Source organism: Aethina tumida, chromosome 6 (genome assembly GCF_024364675.1).
Source record: "Aethina tumida isolate Nest 87 chromosome 6, icAetTumi1.1, whole genome shotgun sequence".
NCBI classification, from domain to species: Eukaryota; Metazoa; Arthropoda; class Insecta; order Coleoptera; family Nitidulidae; genus Aethina; species Aethina tumida.
The window spans coordinates 11,563,441-11,582,941 of NC_065440.1; the positions used below are offsets into that span (position 1 = coordinate 11,563,441).

Consider the following 19,501-nt stretch of genomic DNA (forward strand, 5'->3'; position numbering starts at 1 on the left):
AAAGTACTTATATATTACTGGTTAAGTAATAATTAAAAATTTATTAAACTAAGTTTAAATAAATTTTATTTATTCAAATTTACATGACACATTTTTAAAGTATGTGCTTACAAATGGTGGTTAGAGAATTAATTAATTTAAAATTAAACAATTTGTAGATATTTAATAAGAGGGTTTAATATGAAATATGTCCAATCAATATAACAAATATATTTGAATATTTTCTAATACATTCGTTATTGTTCATGATTTAATTAAATGATTTGCGTACAAAATCTATAATTGTTGAAAGATACAGTGCCATTATTTTAAAAAAATATATAAAATATTGTACCACATTAAAAATTAATGTAATTAATTTTTTATAGTTTTCTTTTGAAGTTATTATATTATTTCTTAAAAAATATATAAATTTGGATCTATTTACAACTTTTAAGTGTGAAATTTAAACTATTTTACAATTATATAAATGTTTAAATTAAGCAAACAGTGATATAATAATTTATGCCTGCTTATTACAATTGTCGTTTAAATGTTGTTTTAATAATTGAAATTGGTTGTTTGTATTACAACAATGAAAAATACTTTTAGTATTTGAATATGAATTTTTAAGGTACTGATTAGGTAATAACTCAGTTACCGGTTATGTAATGTTAGTTGCCTATAGCGATGATAAGGAAAAATATAAATTTTTTTACTTTGTTTTACATTTTTTGTTATGACAGTTTATAATAAAAAATCATTATTAAAATTAGGGGTAGAGTAATAAAAGTCAACAACATATATACTTTAAACTTAAAAAAATGTATTTGGGACAAATTCAAACGACCCCGTTTCGGCGCGCGTAAATTTGTCCCCAGATTCAGTCTTGCCAACCGTATTGTTTACAATTTTTTTAACGTTTTTATTAATACTTTTCATAAAAGTAGGAGGAGCAACAACCACTTTTTTTTTTCTTCCCAAAGCAGCAATAAATTTTTATTCAACAATCAAGGAAAAAAATCAAACTACCAATCACGAGCACCGAAAATAGATTGGTAATGAGCATAAAGTATTGATTGGATTTGACCCAATTCAAATTAGAAAACAATTAAAAGTCATTTAGAGATTACGGTCGAGGGTCATCGCAAAGCGAACGATTAAACTTATAGAAAAAAAAAATAGAACCATTCACCACGGCGCCCGACGTCGCACGCAACGGACGGTCCGAAAAATCGGCCTAACCTCGAAAAACGGGCGTATCGCCGTCGTCGTCGTCCTCCCTCATCGTCGTCGTCGTTCTTTTTTTTTTCCACGTTCGGCCCGTCCGTCTCGGATGACGCCGCCGCGGCCGACCAATAGGGAGCGCTTATTCCCTGCCTCGCGGACAGTGGACCCCGGATACACCTATCATGTGAACCGATTTCGAAGGTATGTACGATTTTATCCCGTTTTATGCACGGAAAAGGCGCCCGGCAACGTTCATTTTGTCGCCCCCCGGTTTTTGGGGGGCCGGATGCCGCTGTTCGATGCACTTTTTTTTCCCCATTCGCTTTCCACACGGCTTGCGGCCCCCGCTGGTTGCACGTACTGCCGTTCACGTAGATGCCGCCGTCCGCCGTCACGGGGGGGTAGGTTGTTGTTTTATCGATTTTTTTTTTACCGTTGCGGGACCGGCACGCTCGTGTGCCGGCCGATGGGGTTGAGTTGTGGCGGTTTTGGAGGCACGTTGGTCGGTTGTTGTAATTTTTAACGTCGCCCGCATCCCCACCATGCCACTTTCGTTTGTCATCACCTCCTCCCCCCACCAGAACTGGCCGATTTGTTGTTTGGCGGTTGTTTGGGGTTTTTTTTACGATTTTTCCCGTCAAAACACACGAGTTTCGGTCTAATACTGACGTAACAACACACGAAACGGGGTTTTTCACCCTAAAATCAAGACAAACCCCTCGACCGGACCGATCCATTTTCGCTTTCCGGGGGGGGAGGGGCTATCGTACAATGGAAAAAAGCACAGTAAATTTAAATATGGCGGTCCGAGTAATGTCTTGATTGGATTGCAATTTTGCAAATTTGTTTACCAACAAACAATTATACCCGGTCCGTGTAGCGTAATCGTCAACGAATCACGCCCGTGAGCCCCCACAGCCGTACAGTAAGTCAAAAGCGCGTCCACAACAACGGGAAACCGCGGAAACGCAGTTAGTCGACGCATAGGTTATGTTTGACACTGGCTGACTGAATGTTTTGTTGCAGATCCTCAATGAAATCGTAACGCCGTGCCGGTCGCAACGTATCGCCGTGAGATGGTGGAATGATGCCGGCACACACGCAGCGGCCGTCGCGTGTCTGCGCCCCAAAAATGGCAGTCTTCGAGTTCGGTTAAGCCTGCCCAAACCCGCCGTTCCAGTACTAGTGTTTAGTGTGTGTCGGACAATGTGCACGTTATTGGACTTGTGACCCGGAGTTTCGCTACCCTCACGTGCACCGTGCGAAAAATGTCTCATACGCCCCAGAAGAGCGCAGCGAAGATGTGCAAGTCGCCGAAGAATACCGCCTTCAAACACACCGACAAGATCGAGTACGAGAGCCTGAGCACCAACTGCACGGTGGTCGGCTCCAACAACCTGAACCTGGTCAAGAAGCCGCAGATCATCACGAACATGTCGCCCGTCTATTCGAATCCGAGTCCCAGCTATCCGCAGTCGCCGTATTCGTCGCCGGCCAGTCTCAAGTCGCCCAGTCCCAATCTGAAGCCGCCCACGCCCCAGCCCAACTTCCCCGTTATGCAGATCATACACAACAGCCATCCGTTGATCACCAGGCAGATACAGAGTAGTCAGCCGCAGAACATCATCAAGCTGAAGCCTCATCTTAACATACTTCCCAAGCCATCGGCTAGTCCACAGCCCTCACCCAAACCCAGTGTCAGGTAACTGAATTTGTCCTGCCATTTCATTATTTGTTAATAGTTTGGATTCACCACATAAACCTTTGTCTACACACAGAAGTATTTATACTTAAAAAGATATTCTTTACAGTGGTTGTACTTACCACAAAATTAATTAAAGCTTTGTCAATAAATGAAAACAACAAGAAAATACTATTTTAATAGTTTCATACAATACTCGTTATGGAAAAAAGATGTTTTTAACCTAAATCGTTGCATAAATATCAAATTTAACCACACTCTTGTTCTTTAAATTGTTTTTGCTGTGATAAATATGAACTTTTTAAGGTGTAACCTAATGTTACTGTTAAGATTTAAAGGACTCATTAAAACAATTTTCATTATCTCATACTATTGATTTTATAATATCCTGTTGATCTTTTGTATGTTGAGCAAATTTTTGTTTTTACTTGTGTAAATATTAAGATTTTCGAGTTTGTTCAGAATTTTCTCTGCCTTTATATTACTTGTATGATTATTTATATATATATATAATTTTGAAATATTCCAAATATTTTTAGTACATACATATGTCCCCTTTATTGGTCTGAAATAATATTACTAACTCTGAACTCTGAATTAGGTAATTTTGGAGGTAATTTAATTTTTCAACATTATTTTAAATATTCTTTTCTCATGTTTTTAATAATTTTTAGGAATTAATAGAATTATTAAGTATTTTTTACATATTTATATTTCTCTGATTTTTTAGGTTTATTTAAAATTATCTGACATATCATTTCTTTGAAATTTGAGGTAATTTTGATAATACATTGAGAAATCGTAACATTTTTGATGATATTTTTCTAAAATTTAAAAAAATTTTCACATTCTTTTAGGATTATTTAGAATTATTTGATATTTTTTAGTACTTAAATACTAATTTAATAACATTACTTTGAAATTTAAAGTAAAATTAATATTATTCTAACATAATTAAATATTTTTAACATATTTTTTTACAATTTCAATAAGTTTATAAGAATTCTTTAGGAATTAATCGAATTATTTTGAAATAATTTTTACATATTTCAATTTTTTCTGATTTTTTAAAGTTTATATAAAATTATCTTATATATATATGAAATACTTTTACAGTATTTCTTTAGATATTGAGGTAATTTTGGTAATACATTGAGAAATATTGCTAATTTTGTTGATTTTTTTTTCTAAAAATTTTTCTGATTTTTTGAGTTTATTTAAAATTATCTTATATATATGAAATACTTTTACAGTATTTTTTTTTGATATTGAGGTAATTTTGGTAATACATTAAGAAATATTGACAATTTTAATGATTTTTTTCTAAAAATTTAGAAATTTTTCATATTTTTTTAGGATTATTTAGAATTATTTGATATATTTTAGTTTTTAAGTACTAATTTAATAACATTTCTTTGAAATTTAAAGTTATTTTAACAATATAATATACTAATTAAACATTTTAACATATATTTTACATATTTCAATACTTTTATGAGAATTTTTTCTGATTTTTGTAAGTTTATTTAAAATTATTTTATATATATGAAATACTTTTACAGCATTTCTTTAGATTTTGAGGTAATTTTGGGAATACATTGAGAAATATATTGACAATTTTGATGATTTTTTTCTAAAAATTTAGAAATTTTTCACATTTTTAGGATTATTTAGAATTATTTGATACATTTAAGTATTTAAATACTAATTTAATAAATAACATATCTTTGAAATTTAAAGTAATTTTAACAATATTATTTATATTTAATTATTTAATGTTTAATTAAATATTTTTAACATATTTTTTATATATTTCAATAATTTTATTACAATTTTGATGATTTTTTTTCTAAAAATTTAGAAATTTTTCACATTTTTTTAGGATTATTTAGAATTATTTGATATATTTTAGTATGTAAGTACTAATTTAATAACATTTCTTTGAAATTCAAAGCAATTTTAACAATATTCTAAAATAATTTTAATATTTATAATATATTTTTTTATATATTTCAATAATTTTATGAGATTTTTTTGGAATTTATTGAATTATTTATTATATTTTTTTACCTATTTTTATGAATTTTTAAAGATTATTTAAAATTATTCTGACATTGACAATACACTGAAATATTTTAATATTTTTAACTCATTTTTCTTCATATTTTAGATTTTTTTTACAATTTTTAAGATTATTTATAATTATCTGACATTTAAAATTTAAACTAATTTGATAATATAATAATTATATTAAACATAAATAATTCAGTATTTTTTAGGAATTTTTTTGAAATTGAAAAAATTATTTGGCATATATTTTTTATACACGTATACCAATTTTTTTCAGGATTATTTAAATTTATTTGTCATATCTTAACATTTTTTACTTATTCCTCTCCATATTTTCCTTTTTTTATTTGTTTAAGAACCATTTAGAATTTTCAGTCATTTTAATTTTATTTATATTGTACTTTCATATTATTTCTTGGGGATTTTCAAGTAATATTTTAACTATTTAACTTAAATATAATAATTCACTTTATTTATTTATGTATTTATAATATATTTTTTCTCATATTACAGGAATGTTTCCAAGTTTTGATTATTTTTTAAAAATTTTCATGAAATATTCTACTTTTTCCTTTCAGTTATTGTGTTTGGAATTTATGTTTCTTGTTTAACTGAAGAATTAGTATTTTGCATGACAATGAAATAATAGAAAATAACACCTCCACATTGAAAAAATAAACTGAAACGAATTCAAATTGCAGTCCCCAAATCGTGATCCCGAACCACCACCAATCGGCGACGATCGTGCCCACCGCGCAGCCGCTCCTGCTCAACCAGATGCCGATGCTGACGGCGCCGGCCGGCGTCCAGTTCATCCTGCGGCCGCAGACGGCGCCCGCATCGAAACTGCAAGGCGCCGCCGCCCAGGCGACGGCCACGCCCCAGGGACTGATACTGCAGCCGGGCGGCGCCCAACAGCTGCTCCACATCCAGCAGCCGACCGCCCGCACCCAGCCTATGGTGCGGGTGCTGACGAACGGCGTCCAGCTCGGTCCCGGCACCACCACATACGTTACACAGGTTGTTGTTGTTGGTTGTTCGTGAGATTCGTATCGAACGGTGTTTTGTACTTGGTTATACTGTTTTAAGAATTTTTCTTGGTTTTGGTTTTGGAATGTTTTGGCACTTTTTGGTACTTATATGTGGCATTTTTATAATTTTAAAGTAATTGTGCCAATAATCTAAAGGAAAGATAGATTAATTCACATATTTCTTGAATAATTTCAAGGTTTTTCTAGATTTTTTAGAGTATTCTGTCATATTTTAGTACTTACGCCCATTTATTGTGGCATTTTTATAATTTTGAAGTAATTGTGTCAATAATCTAAAAGAAACAACAGATTGATTCACATTTATCTTGAATTTTTCAAGATTTTTTAGAATGTTCTGTTATATTTTAGTACTTACATCCATTTATTGTGGAATTTTTATAATTTTGAAGTAATTTTGCCAATAATTTAAAAGAAACAACAGATTAATTCAAGTTTATCTTGAATTTATCAAGATTTTTTAGGATGTACTTTCATATTTTAGTACTTACGCCTATTTATTGTGGTATTGTTATAATTTTGAAGTAATTGTGCCAATAATCTAAAAGAAACAACAGATTAATTCACATTTGTCTTGAATTTATCAAGATTTTTTAGAATGTTCTGTTATATTTTAGTACTTACATCCATTTATTGTGGCATTTTTATAATTTCGAAGTAATTGTGCCAATAATCTAAAAGAAATATAGATTAATTCACATATTTCTTGGATTTTTTCAAGGTTTTTCTAGATTTTTTAGAATATTCTGTCATATTTAGTACTTACGTCCATTTATTGAGGCATTTTTATAATTTTGAAGTGATTGTGCCAATAATCTAAAAGAAACAACAGATTAATTCTTATTTATTTTGAATTTATCAAGATTTTTAGAATGTTCTGTCATATTTTAGTACTTACATCTGTTTATTGTGGCATTTTTATAATTTCGAAATAATTGGGCCAATGGCCTAAAAGAAATATAGATTAATGCACATATTTCTTGGGTGTTTCAAGCTTTTCTAGATTTTTTAGAATGTTCCGTCATATTTTAGTACTTACGTCCATTTATTGTGGCATTTTTATAATTTTGAAGTAATTGTGCCAATAATCTAAAAGAAACAACAGATTAATTCTTATTTATTTTGAATTTATCAAGATTTTTAGAATATTCTGTTATATTTAAGTACTTACATCCATTTATTGTGGCATTTTTATAATTTCGAAGTAATTGTGCCAATAATCTAAAAGAAATATAGATTAATTCACATATTTCTTGGATTTTTCAAGGTTTTTCTAGATTTTTTAGAATGTTCTATCATATTTTAGTATTTACGTCCATTTATTGTGGCATTTTTATAGTTTTGAAGTAATTGTGCCAATAATTTAAAAGAAACAACAGATTAATTCACATTTGTCTTGAATTTATCAAAATTTTTTAAAATGTTCTGTCATATTTTGATACTTACATCCATTTATTATGGCATTTTTATAATTTCGAAGTAATTGTGCCATTAATCTAAAAGAAATATAGATTAATGCACATAGTTCTTTGATTTTTCAAGGTTTTTCTAGATTTTTTAGAATGTCCTGTCATATTTTAGTACTTACGTCCATTTATTGGGGCATTTTTATAATTTTGAAGTAATTGTGCCAATAATCTAAAAGGCGCCACAGATTAATTTACATTTATCTTGAATTTATCAAGATTTTTTAGAATGTTCTGTTATATTTTAGTACTTACATCTATTTATTGTGGCATTTTTATAATTTTGAAGTAATATTGCCAATAATCTAAAAGAAATAACAGATTAATTCACATATTTTATGAATGCATCAAGATTTATTAGAATATACTGCCAAATTTTATTTCCTTTACATAATTTTAATGAATTTGTTTATAATTTTTAAATAATTTTATCCATATTCCATATTTTAAGACACTTCAGAACTATCTAAAATTTTAATATTGCGATGCTTTTATTTGATTTTTGGGACTATTTCGTCCAGTACTTGTGACATTCCGTAACATTTCCGTGTTCTTTCGAACTTTATTGTTCTAATCTAGCGTGTTTCTTTGGTAGATGGCGAACCAGCAGGCGGCGCCCACTGCCCAGATCCAGCAACAGGTGATACCGACCGTGTCGACGGCGTCGGCGGTGGCGACGGCCAAAAAGAAGCCGAAACACAAGCCGAAAAAGAAGCTGGACCTGGCCAACATCATGAAATTGTCGGGCATCGGCGACGACGACGACATACAGTTCGAGTCGGACGCGTCGCAGCAGAGCGAGACGAGTGAGCACAACGGGGCGTCGTCGGTGCCGGGCACGCCGCAGCCGCAGGTCACGCAGGCGGACGTCAAGCCGAAGCTCGGCGGCATCCAGATACAGTCGGCCATCAACGCTGCGCCCGCGCCTCTCGTGCAGGTTCTCAACCAGAATTTACATGTACGTTTGTTGGGTTTGCCTAATATTCAATATTAAAATTATGTGGTTAATAAAAAAGGTTTCGAAGAGAGTGCTTTTATCAGGATTTACGGTATTTTAAAAGTTTTATCTTTGACTTTCTTAGAATTTTGGACAAATTTCAATAAATTTTAATGTTTGAGGCTTTAAAATTTATGATTTTCAGTGTTCTGACACTTGTCTAGTATTATCTGATATTTTTTACCATTTTACAAGTTACCCTTGTAGCATTTATGAGGATTTATGGTATTTAAAAAGGTTTTTTCATTCATTAATTTAGAATTTAGGCCTAATTTCAATAATTTTTAATGTTTCAGGCCTTAAATTTTGTGATTTTCAGTGTTCAGACACTTTTTTAGTATTATCTAATATTATATCTCATTTTTTAATATTTAGTTATCGTTTACGAGTTACTTTTTTGCAGCATTTGTCAGAATTTAGGGTATTTTACAAGTTACTTTTTTGTAGTATTTATCTGAATTTAGGGCTTTTTAAAAGCTTTTTCTTTCATTATTTTAGAATTTTGGACAAATTTCAATAATTTTTAATGTTTCAGGCTTCAAATTTTGTGATTTTCAGTGTTCTGACACTTTTTTAGTATTATCTAATATTATATCTCATTTTTTAATATTTAGTTATTGTTTACGAGTTACTTTTTTGCAGCATTTGTCAGAATTTAGGGTATTTTAAAAGTATTTTCTTTCATTATTTTAGAATTTTGGACAAATTTCAATAATTTTTAATGTTTCAGGCTTCAAATTTTGTGATTTTCAGTGTTCTGACACTTGTTTAGTATTACCTAATATTATATCTCATTTTTTAATATTTAGTTATCTTTTACAAGTTACTTTTGTAGTATTTATCAGAATTTAGGTTTTTTTGAAAGTTTTTTCTTTCATTAATTTAGACTTTTGGACAAATTTCAATAATTTTTAATGTTTCAGGCTTAAAATTTTGTGATTTTCAGTTTTCTGATACTTGTTTAGTATTATTTAATAATATATATCTAATTTTTTAATATTTAGTTATCTTTTACAAGCTACTTTTGTAGTATTTATCAGAATTTTGTTTTTTTTAAAGCTATTTCTTTCATTATTTTAGAATTTTGGACAAATTTCAATAATTTTTAATTTTATGGTTTTTAATTAATTTCATTAATTTTAAGGTTTGAGTCTTCAAATTTTGTGATTTTCAGGGTTCTGACACTTGTTTAGTTTTATCTAATATTATTTATGTCATTTTTTAATATTTAATTATCTTTTACAAGCTACTTTTGTAATATTCATCTGAATTTAGGGTATTTTAAAAGTTTTTTCTTTCATTATTTTAGAATTTTGGACAAATTTCAATAATTTTTAATGTTTCAGGCCTCAAATTTTATGATTTTCTGAGTTCTGACACTTGTTTAGTGTTATCTAATATTATATGTCTCATTTTTTAATATTTAGTTATTTTTTTACAAGCTACTTTTGTAGCATTTGTCAGAATTTAGGGTATTTTAAAAGTTTTTTCTTTCATTATTTTAGAATTTTGGACTAATTTCAATAATTTTAATGTTTCAGGCTTCAAAATTTGTGATTTTCAGTGTTCTAACACTTGTTTAGTATTATCTAATATTATATATTTCATTTTTTTAATATTTGATTATCTTTTACAAGCTATTTTTGTAGTATTTATCAGAATTTAGGGTATTTTAAAAATTTTCTTTCATTATTAGAATTTTGGACAGATTTCAATAATTTTTAATGTTCAGGCTTCAATTTTTGTGATTTTCAATGTTCTGGCACTTGTTTTTTCTTTCATTATTTTAGAATTTTGGATTAATTTCAATAATTTATAATGTTTCAGGCTACAAATTTTGTCATTTTCAGTGTTCTGACTACTTGTTTAGTTTTATCTAATATCATTTGTTAATATTTAGTTATCTTTTACAAGCAAATTTATCACTTTAAATTATGATTTTGATCATTTTTGATATCTTTATATGATTAAACATATATTAGTATTTTTAAAATATTCTTCAGTGTCCAATTAAAACAATTTTTTAATTAATTTTCACTAATTAATACCTATTTCAGAAATATTTTTGGTATTCATTCATTTTTGGTATATTTTTTGAGGTTTTTGAGATTTTAAAGTAACTCACTATATTTTATTATTACATTACGTTTTTTGTTGACTTGATTTCTTCCCTCATTTCCGTATTTTAGATACTTTCAAGATTTATGGGTTCTTCTATTGTTTTAGTTTAAATATATCACAAAAAAGAATTTTGCACTTGTACAATCTTCTAAAATTGAACGAAACCTTATTTTTAACATTGACTTTCGAGAAAATAGATGGTTTTAGACTGGCTATTGACACATAATTATTTTAGGGCGGTATGCTGTCGAACAGCACGTCGCAGGCGACCGCCGCCCAAGCTGGCATCCCCTTCAACGGCTTCATAGCCCCCAACTTCACGATCAACAACGGCCTGATGCTGCAACGGAGCAGCGGCGGCTACAAACTGACAATGGGCGAGGACGGACGCCTCGTCCTTCAGCACGATCCGCAGCTGCAGACGCAGGACCTCCAGTCGCAGCTGATCCTACAGAGTCTATTGGGTCTGAACGGCGGTCTCGTGTTGCAGCCGTCGATGGACCAGCAGACGGTCCAACAGACCGTCCAGACGATCCAGCAACAGTCGGTGCAGACGATACAACAGCAAACGGTGCAGTCGCAAACGATACAGACGGTGCAACAGCAGACGGTGCCGACGCAGGTGCAGCACGCGTTGCAGAGCCTGCAGCCGCAGATCCAGCAGCAGACCGTCCAACAGACGATACAGCACCAGACGGTGTCGCAGCCGTTGACGGCGTTGCAGCAGCCCATGCAGATTGTGCAGCCGCAGCCGATTCACAGCATACATTCGCAGGTCCAGCCGGCCGTGCACTCCATACAGTCGCAGGTGCACAGCTTGCAGAGCCAGATTCAGGGACAGCTGCAGAGTCTGTTGCAGCAGCAGAACCACGTCCAGAACCATTCGGTGCAGGGGCAGATGCAGGCGCTGCAGTCGCCCGTTCATACTTTACCTTCGATACCTTCCTCGCCTGTTCAACAGGTAACATTCTTTTAAATTCCTTTAAATTACGAAAATTTCATTGCCTCATCAACAGGTTCAGACGTCGTCCCACCAACCGATCCAGAGTTTCCAGCAGCAAACCCAGACGCAGCCGGTGCTGAAGGTGCAACCGTTCCAGAAGTCGCAGCCGCCCGTCCAGACGGTGCACCCGCAGCCGATACAACAGAACATCCAGCACCAGCAGCAACAGCAGCAGCAGCAGAACGACACGTCGGTGAATTCGGGACAGCCGCCTCCCACGTCGTACGTCGTCAATCTGACGCCCGACCAGTTGGAGCAGCTGAAACGTAACGGGCAGGTCACCGTCAACGGGCAGACGATTTTCATGCAGCGGCCCAACAAGAACGAGCAGAGCGACAAGAAGATGTCGCCGAAGTCGAAGCCCATCAAAAAGGTACGAATTGGTTCATTAATAACTGGATTTTTATTAAATTTAGTATCATATTTATATTTGTGATATTTTAATTTCAGCTCATTTAATTTAATTGTTATATACTACTTATATATTACTTATTTACAAGTTAAAATTTCTTCTTCTTCATCATTTTCGAAGTGTTTTTTGAATTTATTTATTACTTTGTGACAATTTAGTATTGTTAATGACATTATCTCATAATCACATATGTTACTTGTTACTATTGTACTATTCATTATTTTGTATATTTTAAAGTAATGTTTATAAACTCAAATATGTTCTAGATTTTTAATATTTTATTATTATATTTATTTAAAGTACTATAATATTTTTCAGGATTTTGAAAATTTTAAAGTAATATAACAATATTTATAATTTTTCAATTCAATTCCATCAATTTTCAACCGTTATTTTCAAATATTTTCTAGAATTTGAATATCTTGATTATTTTTGATATCATTTACTGTGTTCAGGATAATAATTCCTGAATTTTGAATATTTTTCACTATTTAGTAATAGAAAATTTGATTTGTCTTTTTTTCGGTATATACGTTTTGTGTATTTAACATCTGACGATCTCTGTTTTAGTTAGGTTTGGTTTTTCTGTAACATTATGAAATTTTAAAATGTTGGTATTTCCTAAAATATTTGAAATTTTGTTTTTGTGACATCTTCCAGTGACTATTAGTTTAAAATGTTTCAGTGAGTATTTTTTCATACTTTTCAATAAGTTTATTATTATAAATTTACTTTAAATATTTTAAGTTAGTTTAACTTTTTAAATAATACTTATTTTAAGATTTAAAAATTGTCGTTCATTTAGTTTTCATAATTTTATATTAATGACATTTAAATGGTACGTTGTTTTTAAGTTGGTAGTACTAAAAAATTACTAAAAAATTGCCAAAACAAAACTAGTTCCCTATTTCATCAAATTTAAAAATTGTCGTTCATTTAGTTTTCATAATTTTATATTAATGACATTTAAATGGTACGTTGTTTTTAAGTTGGTAGTACTAAAAAATTGCCAAAACAAAACTAGTTCCCTCTTTCATCAAATTGTTGTCAATTAAAAATTGACGTGTGCAAAAGCTTCAGTGAGTCTTCACAATTTTCCAATAGGTTTGGTTAGACTGAATGAAGGATATTAAAAGATTTTATTGTTCTTGTTTTTGATATATTTGCTCCATTTTTGCTTTAACTACAATAAACATTAATTGTAGGTGAGCAAGATCCACGCAGTGAAGAACTTCCTGAACGAAGACCCGCCCAAGCCGGACCTGAGTCAAACCAAGGACATCAAGCCCGCCCTGTTGTCGCCCAAGCCGCAACACGTACCTCCCCAAAACCACGTCATGCCGCAGAACAGTAGACCGACGGTGGTGTCGATGCCTCCAGTCACGCCGGCCCAAATCGCCCAACCTCAAGTCCAACCATCCGCCGTAATCCATCCTTCCGTTCACCTGCAGCGGGAGCAGCAGCAGCAGCAACAGCAACCGCAATTAGTCAAGCCGAAGGTGGAAGTGAAGCAGGCGCATACGGGCGTCAAAACTGTCGTACAACAAAAGGTTGATTGACTATTAATTAATTGTTATACAGGTGTAATCATTATGTGGTTGTGCCTTAGGTGACGCCCCAAAACCACCAGTCGGACACGAACGGCACGCACCAGGACGTCGACAAACTCCTCGGCCAGATCCTGGAAGAGACGGGCCAGTCGAACCAGCCCGACATCAAGCCGATAGTGCAGCCGAAGACGCCGCAGCCGCAGCAGATCACCACCATCCAGTTGACGCCGCAAAAGCAGCAGCACCTACGCAGCATACAGCTTCAGATACAGACGCTGAGCTCGCGCATGCAGCAGGGCAACGTCGACATGGACAACGCACTGAAACGACTGTTCAACGAGCAACAGAAGATTTTGGCGTCGGGGAAGGTCCTGCCGCCCGACAAGGTTTACTATCACAACAATCAGTTGACGATAGTCAATCCGGGCGTCAATTTGCCTAGTCCCGGACAGATCAAGTCGGAGCCGCACAGTCCGCCGGTCACGACGAGTGCCCCGGGGGTCGTACGGCCGGTGGAACAGCCCAAGGCGCCCGTTTCTGTGCCGGTGAGTTCTCAGTTCCTTTAACATCCTTTACTGTTGCATACTGTACAAATTATCAATTAAATTTAATGTTGTCCACAGCCGATAGTGACGACGCAGACATCCGAGCACAGCACCCAAACGGCCAACGTGCCGCACCCAATCACCAATCACCTGCCGCCACAGCAGGCGCCCCCAAGGCCAATAGCACCGCAGCCGCAGCAACAGCCGCCCTCGCCGCAACAAACGCCGCAGCCCAGCGCACATTCCCAAGCCAAAAAGGCTCATCTGTAAGTTCTTCACGTCTTCAGTTAAAGGTTGGGTGGTCACAGTTCGTGTCGTTTTTAGGATTGAACAGCAGATGAACTTGGACCAAAACGAGGCGGTCAAGCCGGACGTGAACACGCCTTTCAGGGATAAGAAGGACGCCTGCATAAGGCTCATACGGTACCACTGTTTGGAGCAACCCGTCCTCAGTGAAAAGGACTTGGGAAAGGCGGACAAAATTTTCGAAATGACCGCTCGCCATTACATGGGGAAGTACTCGAAGATGGTCGACAAGTACAAGTACCTGCTGTTGAAGGAAAGCATGGTACGTGTTTGAATATTAACGGAGATGTTAGATCATTCAAATGTTCTATTTTTTTATGTTTAATTTAAGATTTTTTTTGAGGTTTAAGTTCAGTTCATTCTAGATTTATCTCATTCTCATCTAGATTCTAATTTTTCCAAGAAGAAGTATCCAAAGGATATAGGACAATTCTAAGAACTTTTCAGTATTTCCTCTATAAAAATTACAAATCTATGTAGAAACTTTTGAAATTTCAAGTATTAATAGGAAAAATAATACTGAATTGATTGGTGAAAGTGTCATTAATCAATCTTTTAGCTTTTCCAAGAGGAAGCGTCAAACTGATCATTGAAGTTTATTTAAGACCAATTTAAGAACTTCTTAGAATTTCCTCTGTAAAAATTACAAATCTCTATAGAAACTTATGAAATTCTTAGTGTTTATAGGAAAAACAATACAGAAAATTGACTGCTGAAAGTGACATGTTTCTATCTCTTTTAGTTTTTCTAGGAGGAAGCATCCAAATGAACATTGAAGATTATTTAGGACATATTTAGGAACCTTTTTTAGTATTTCCTCTGTAAAAATTACAAATTTCAATAGGAACTTATGGAATTTTCAATATTAATTTGATAAACAATACTGAATTGAATGTTGAAAGTAATATTTTTCTGTTTTTTTTAGTTTATCCAAGAGAAACGTTTAAATGATTGTAGAAGTTTATATAGGACAACTCTAAGAACCTTTCAGTATTTCTTCTGTAAAAATTACAAATTTGTATAGAAACTTGAAATTTTCAATATTAATAGGGAAAATAATACTGAATTGATTGTTGAATGTGTCATCAATCAATCTCTTTTAGCTTTTTCAAGAGGAAGCGTCAAACTGATCATTGAAGTTTATTTAAGACAAATTTAAGAACTTTTTAGTATTTCCTCTGTAAAAATTACAAATCTGTATAGAAACTTATGAAATTCTCACTGTTTATAGGAATAACAATACTGAATTAATTGCTGAAAGTGACTTTTTTCTATTTCTTTTCGTTTTTTCAAGAGGAAGCCTCCAAATGGACATTGAAGTTTATTTAGGACAAATCCAAGAACCTACTAGTATTTCCTCTGTAAAAATTACAAATCCCAATAGAAACTTATGAAATTCTCAGTGTTTATAGGAAAAACAATACTGAATTGACTGCTGAAAGTGATATTTTTCTTTTTCTCTTTTAGTTTTTCCAGGAGGTAGCTCCAAATGAACATTGAGGTTTATTTAGGACATCTAGGAACCTTTTTTAGTATTTCCTCTGTAAAAATTACAAATCTCTATAGAAACTTATGAAATTTTCAGTATTAATAAGAAAAACAATACTGAATTAACTGTTGAATGTGACATTTATCTCTCTTTTAGTTTTTCCAAAAGAAAGCATTCAAATGAACATTGAAGATTATTTAGGACATATTTAGGATTCTTTTTTAGTATTTCCTCTGTAAAAATTACAAATTTCAATAGAAACTTATGAAATTTTCAATATTAATCTGAAAAACAATGCTGAATTGACTGCTAAAAGTAACATTTTTCTATCTTTTTTAGTTTATCCAAGAGAAACATTCAAATGATTATTGAAGTTTTATGTAGGACAACTCTAAGAACCTTTCAGTATTTCCTCTGTAAAAATTACAAATTTGTATAGAAACTTTTGAAATTTTCAGTATTAATAGGAAAAATAATACTGAATTGACTGCTGAAAGTGATATTTTTCTATCTTTTTTAGTTTATCCAAGTGAAACGTTCAAATGATTGAAGTTTTTATAGGACAGTATTTCCTCTCTAAAAATTACAAATTTGAATAGAAACTTTTGAAATATTCAGTATTAATAGGAAACATAATACTGAATTGATTGCTGAAAGTGTCATCAATCAATCTCTTTTAGCTTTTCCAAGAAGAAGCGTCAACTGATCATTGAGGGTTATTTAAGACCAATTTAAGGTATAACAATACTGAATTAATTGCTGAAAGTGACTTTTTTCTGTTTCTTTTGGTTTTTTCAAGAGGAAGCCTACAAATGGACATTGAAGTTTATTTAGGACAAATCAAAGAACCTTCTAGTATTTCTGCTGTAAAAATTACAAATCTCGATAGAAACTTATGAAATTCTTAGTGTTTGTAGAAAAAACAATACTGAATTGACTGCTGAAAGTGACATTTATATATCTCTTTTAGTTTTTCCAGAAGGAAGCATCCAAATGAACATTGAAGATTATTTAGTACATATTTAGGAATCTTTTTTAGTATTTCCTCTGTAAAAATTACAATTTCAATAGAAACTTATGAAATTCTCAAAATTAATCTGAAAAACAATGCTAAATTGACTGCTGAAAGTGACATTTTTCTATCTTTTTTAGTTTATCCAAGAGAAACATTCACATGATTATTGAAATTTATATAGGAGAGCTCTAAGAACCTTTCAGTATTTCCTCTGTAAAAATTACAAATTTGTATAGAAACTTTTGAATTTTTAGTATTAATAGGAAAAATAATACTGAATTGATTGCTGAAAGTGTCATTAATTTCTTTTAGCTTTTCCAAGAGGATGCGTCAAACTGATCATTGAAGTTTATTTAAGACAAATTTAAGAACTTTTTAGTATTTCCTCTGTAAACATTACAAATCTGTATAGAAACCTGAATTAATTGCTGAACGTGACTTTTTTCTATTTCTTTGGGTTTTTCCAAGAGGAAGCATCCAAATGAACAATAAAGTTTATTTAGGACAAATCCAAGAACCTTCTAGTATTTCCTCTGTAAAAATTACAAATCTCGATAGAAACTTATGAAATTCTTAGTGTTTGTAGAAAAAACAATACTGAATTGACTGCTGAAAGTGACATTTATCTATCTCTTTTAGTTTTTCCAAAAGGAAGCATCCAAATGAACATTGAAGATTATATAGGACATATTTAGGAACCTTTTTTAGTATTTCCTCTGTAAAAATTACGAATCTGTGTTGAAACTTATGAAATTTTCAGTATTAATATGAAAACAATACTGAATTGACAAATAATTTTTTCTCTTTTAGTTTTTCCAAGAGGAAAGATCCAAATAATCTTTTTTGAAGTTTATTTAGGACAAATCTAAGAATCTTTTGTATTCCCTTTGCAAAAATTTCAAATCATAACTATGCATCATCAAAAGTACACGGTTCTAACGAAACTCCACTTCCACAGCGCCACGTGCCCACGTCGGAGCTGATGATGCTCGACCGCATGTTCCTGGCCGACGAGCAACAGTCGATCATGCAGCTGCGCCAGGACATCGAGAACCAGCTGATGGAGGAACCGGTCCAGATACCCGATCCGGAGCCGCCGCCCCAGCCGCCCGACGTCTACGACGAGTGGGCGTGCATACAGCGCGAGCTGGCCAGCCTGCCGCAGCCCGGCTACGACGACAAGGCGGGCAAACGCGCCTTGGCTGGACAGGACTCGCGGCTCGAGACGCTGAAGAAGTTCCGCGTCGACAAGAAGCAGAAGCAGGAGGGCGGCGGCGGTCACAACAGCAGCTACTCGAGCTCGCACGACGACAACGAACCGGAGAACAACAGCATCGACGAGCAGGTGCAGTCGGCCATCGATTCTATATTGAATCTGCAGCAGGCGACCGCCTCGGCGTCCGCGCCCCTTGATCTCGATTCCATATTGTCATGACGCTATTAAGGCGTCTCCCCCTCCCCTTTAGCTGGTGTATTTTTCATTAATTAATTAATTTTTGTTTAGTTTTAAGCCGTTTTCCGTCCGGAATTGCGTCGGTTTCACCACGAGGCAGCTAAGTAACATGAATCTGGGCCGTTCTGGGCGGAATCCTTGTGATTTTAATGGTAGTGTTTAATATGAAGGAGGAAAGTAATACAGATCCAGGTTGTTTATTGTAATTTTTCGAATTAGGTACTATTTAATTGTATTTTACACCTTTTTTTGCTCAATCGTGACGCGTGTCACCGTTCTTTGTTTAATTACACAATTGGTGTTGTCGTGCTGTTTCGAAATTACGGCCAGTAGCCCTCCCCCTTAGTTATTTTACTTAATTTTATGATAGCGAACAGCCACTACATGTACAGTTTTACCTATTTATTGAGATTAAATTTAGCCCTCGCCCTTAATTAATTTATTTTTATGTTGTGCTATTTATTCGTTTTATTTTTACACGCGTGTACCATATTAAATGATTGTAAAAACTGTGTAATTTTTTGTAAATAACGGACTAATTCTCGAAAAACCGTAGCGTATGTAATCAAAACAAAAAAAAATCAGTTGTAAATGTCGCCTTTAGTGTTTTCTCTCTGTGGTTCTTACACTCTCAAGCAATATATACATTTGATCCAAGTTACGCCGAGGTCTGTGCCTCGATGCAATTTCGGTTCCAGAGTATTTTTTATATATAAACTTTAAATAGGAGTTACGTTGAGTGGCCTACCGGATAATTGTATGGCTTAAAGTGTGCGGACGTTATGTTCGTGCAATTCACTTCGTGTACGGGTTTTCAAGTTCTCTCAGTTTTCTTTCTGCCCCCTTTTCCCTCTGTAACTCTGTAAATAAACATGATTGTAGCACATGTAAAAAATTTTATTGTAAATAATTTTTAATTTATATGTACTTAGACTTATTTGTTATTTTTTAAGGTTTATTATTATTAAGACTGACTTCACAAAAATTTGGTTCCTAATTTGGGAAAAAGAAGTATTTCAAATAAAAACATTTAATTGTTTATACCTGGAGTTTTAATTTGACAGCGCACTGTCGCCAACCTGACCCGATTTAGTATTGATTTTTGCGCCGACGG

General features: G+C 33.2%; 1 protein-coding gene across 4 annotated transcripts; it reads left to right on the forward strand.

The window, feature by feature from the left end:
- The first annotated feature begins 960 nt into the window (after window positions 1–960).
- Window positions 961–19,428, forward strand: LOC109604083 (uncharacterized). Of its 4 annotated transcripts, none has more exons than XM_049968882.1 (11): window positions 961–1,410; window positions 2,236–2,911; window positions 5,683–6,001; window positions 8,092–8,454; window positions 10,850–11,575; window positions 11,631–11,990; window positions 13,235–13,579; window positions 13,639–14,124; window positions 14,203–14,390; window positions 14,449–14,692; window positions 17,893–19,428. In XM_049968882.1, the coding sequence occupies exons 2-11, from the start codon at window positions 2,478–2,480 to the stop codon at window positions 18,367–18,369; spliced, it is 3,942 nt and encodes a 1,313-aa protein (XP_049824839.1). In that variant the 5' UTR covers window positions 961–1,410; window positions 2,236–2,477; the 3' UTR covers window positions 18,370–19,428. The 4 variants fall into 4 exon arrangements, with proteins under 4 accessions (XP_049824839.1, XP_019876175.2, XP_049824838.1 ...); XM_020020616.2 differs by lacking the exon at window positions 961–1,410 and adding an exon at window positions 1,451–1,610; XM_049968881.1 differs by lacking the exon at window positions 961–1,410 and adding an exon at window positions 1,801–2,180.
- The last annotated feature ends 73 nt before the right edge of the window (window positions 19,429–19,501 follow it).

What these genes read in the sequence shown, in the direction of transcription:
- LOC109604083 (XM_049968882.1), top strand. Translation starts at nt 2,478, where the DNA reads ATGTCTCATACGCCCCAGAAGAGCGCAGCGAAGATGTGCAAGTCGCCG. An exon ending in TCACCCAAACCCAGTGTCAG is followed by an intron (nt 2,912 to 5,682) that starts GTAACTGAATTT and finishes TTCAAATTGCAG; the next exon opens with TCCCCAAATCGTGATCCCGA. An exon ending in AGGCGCCCGTTTCTGTGCCG is followed by an intron (nt 14,125 to 14,202) that starts GTGAGTTCTCAG and finishes TGTTGTCCACAG; the next exon opens with CCGATAGTGACGACGCAGAC.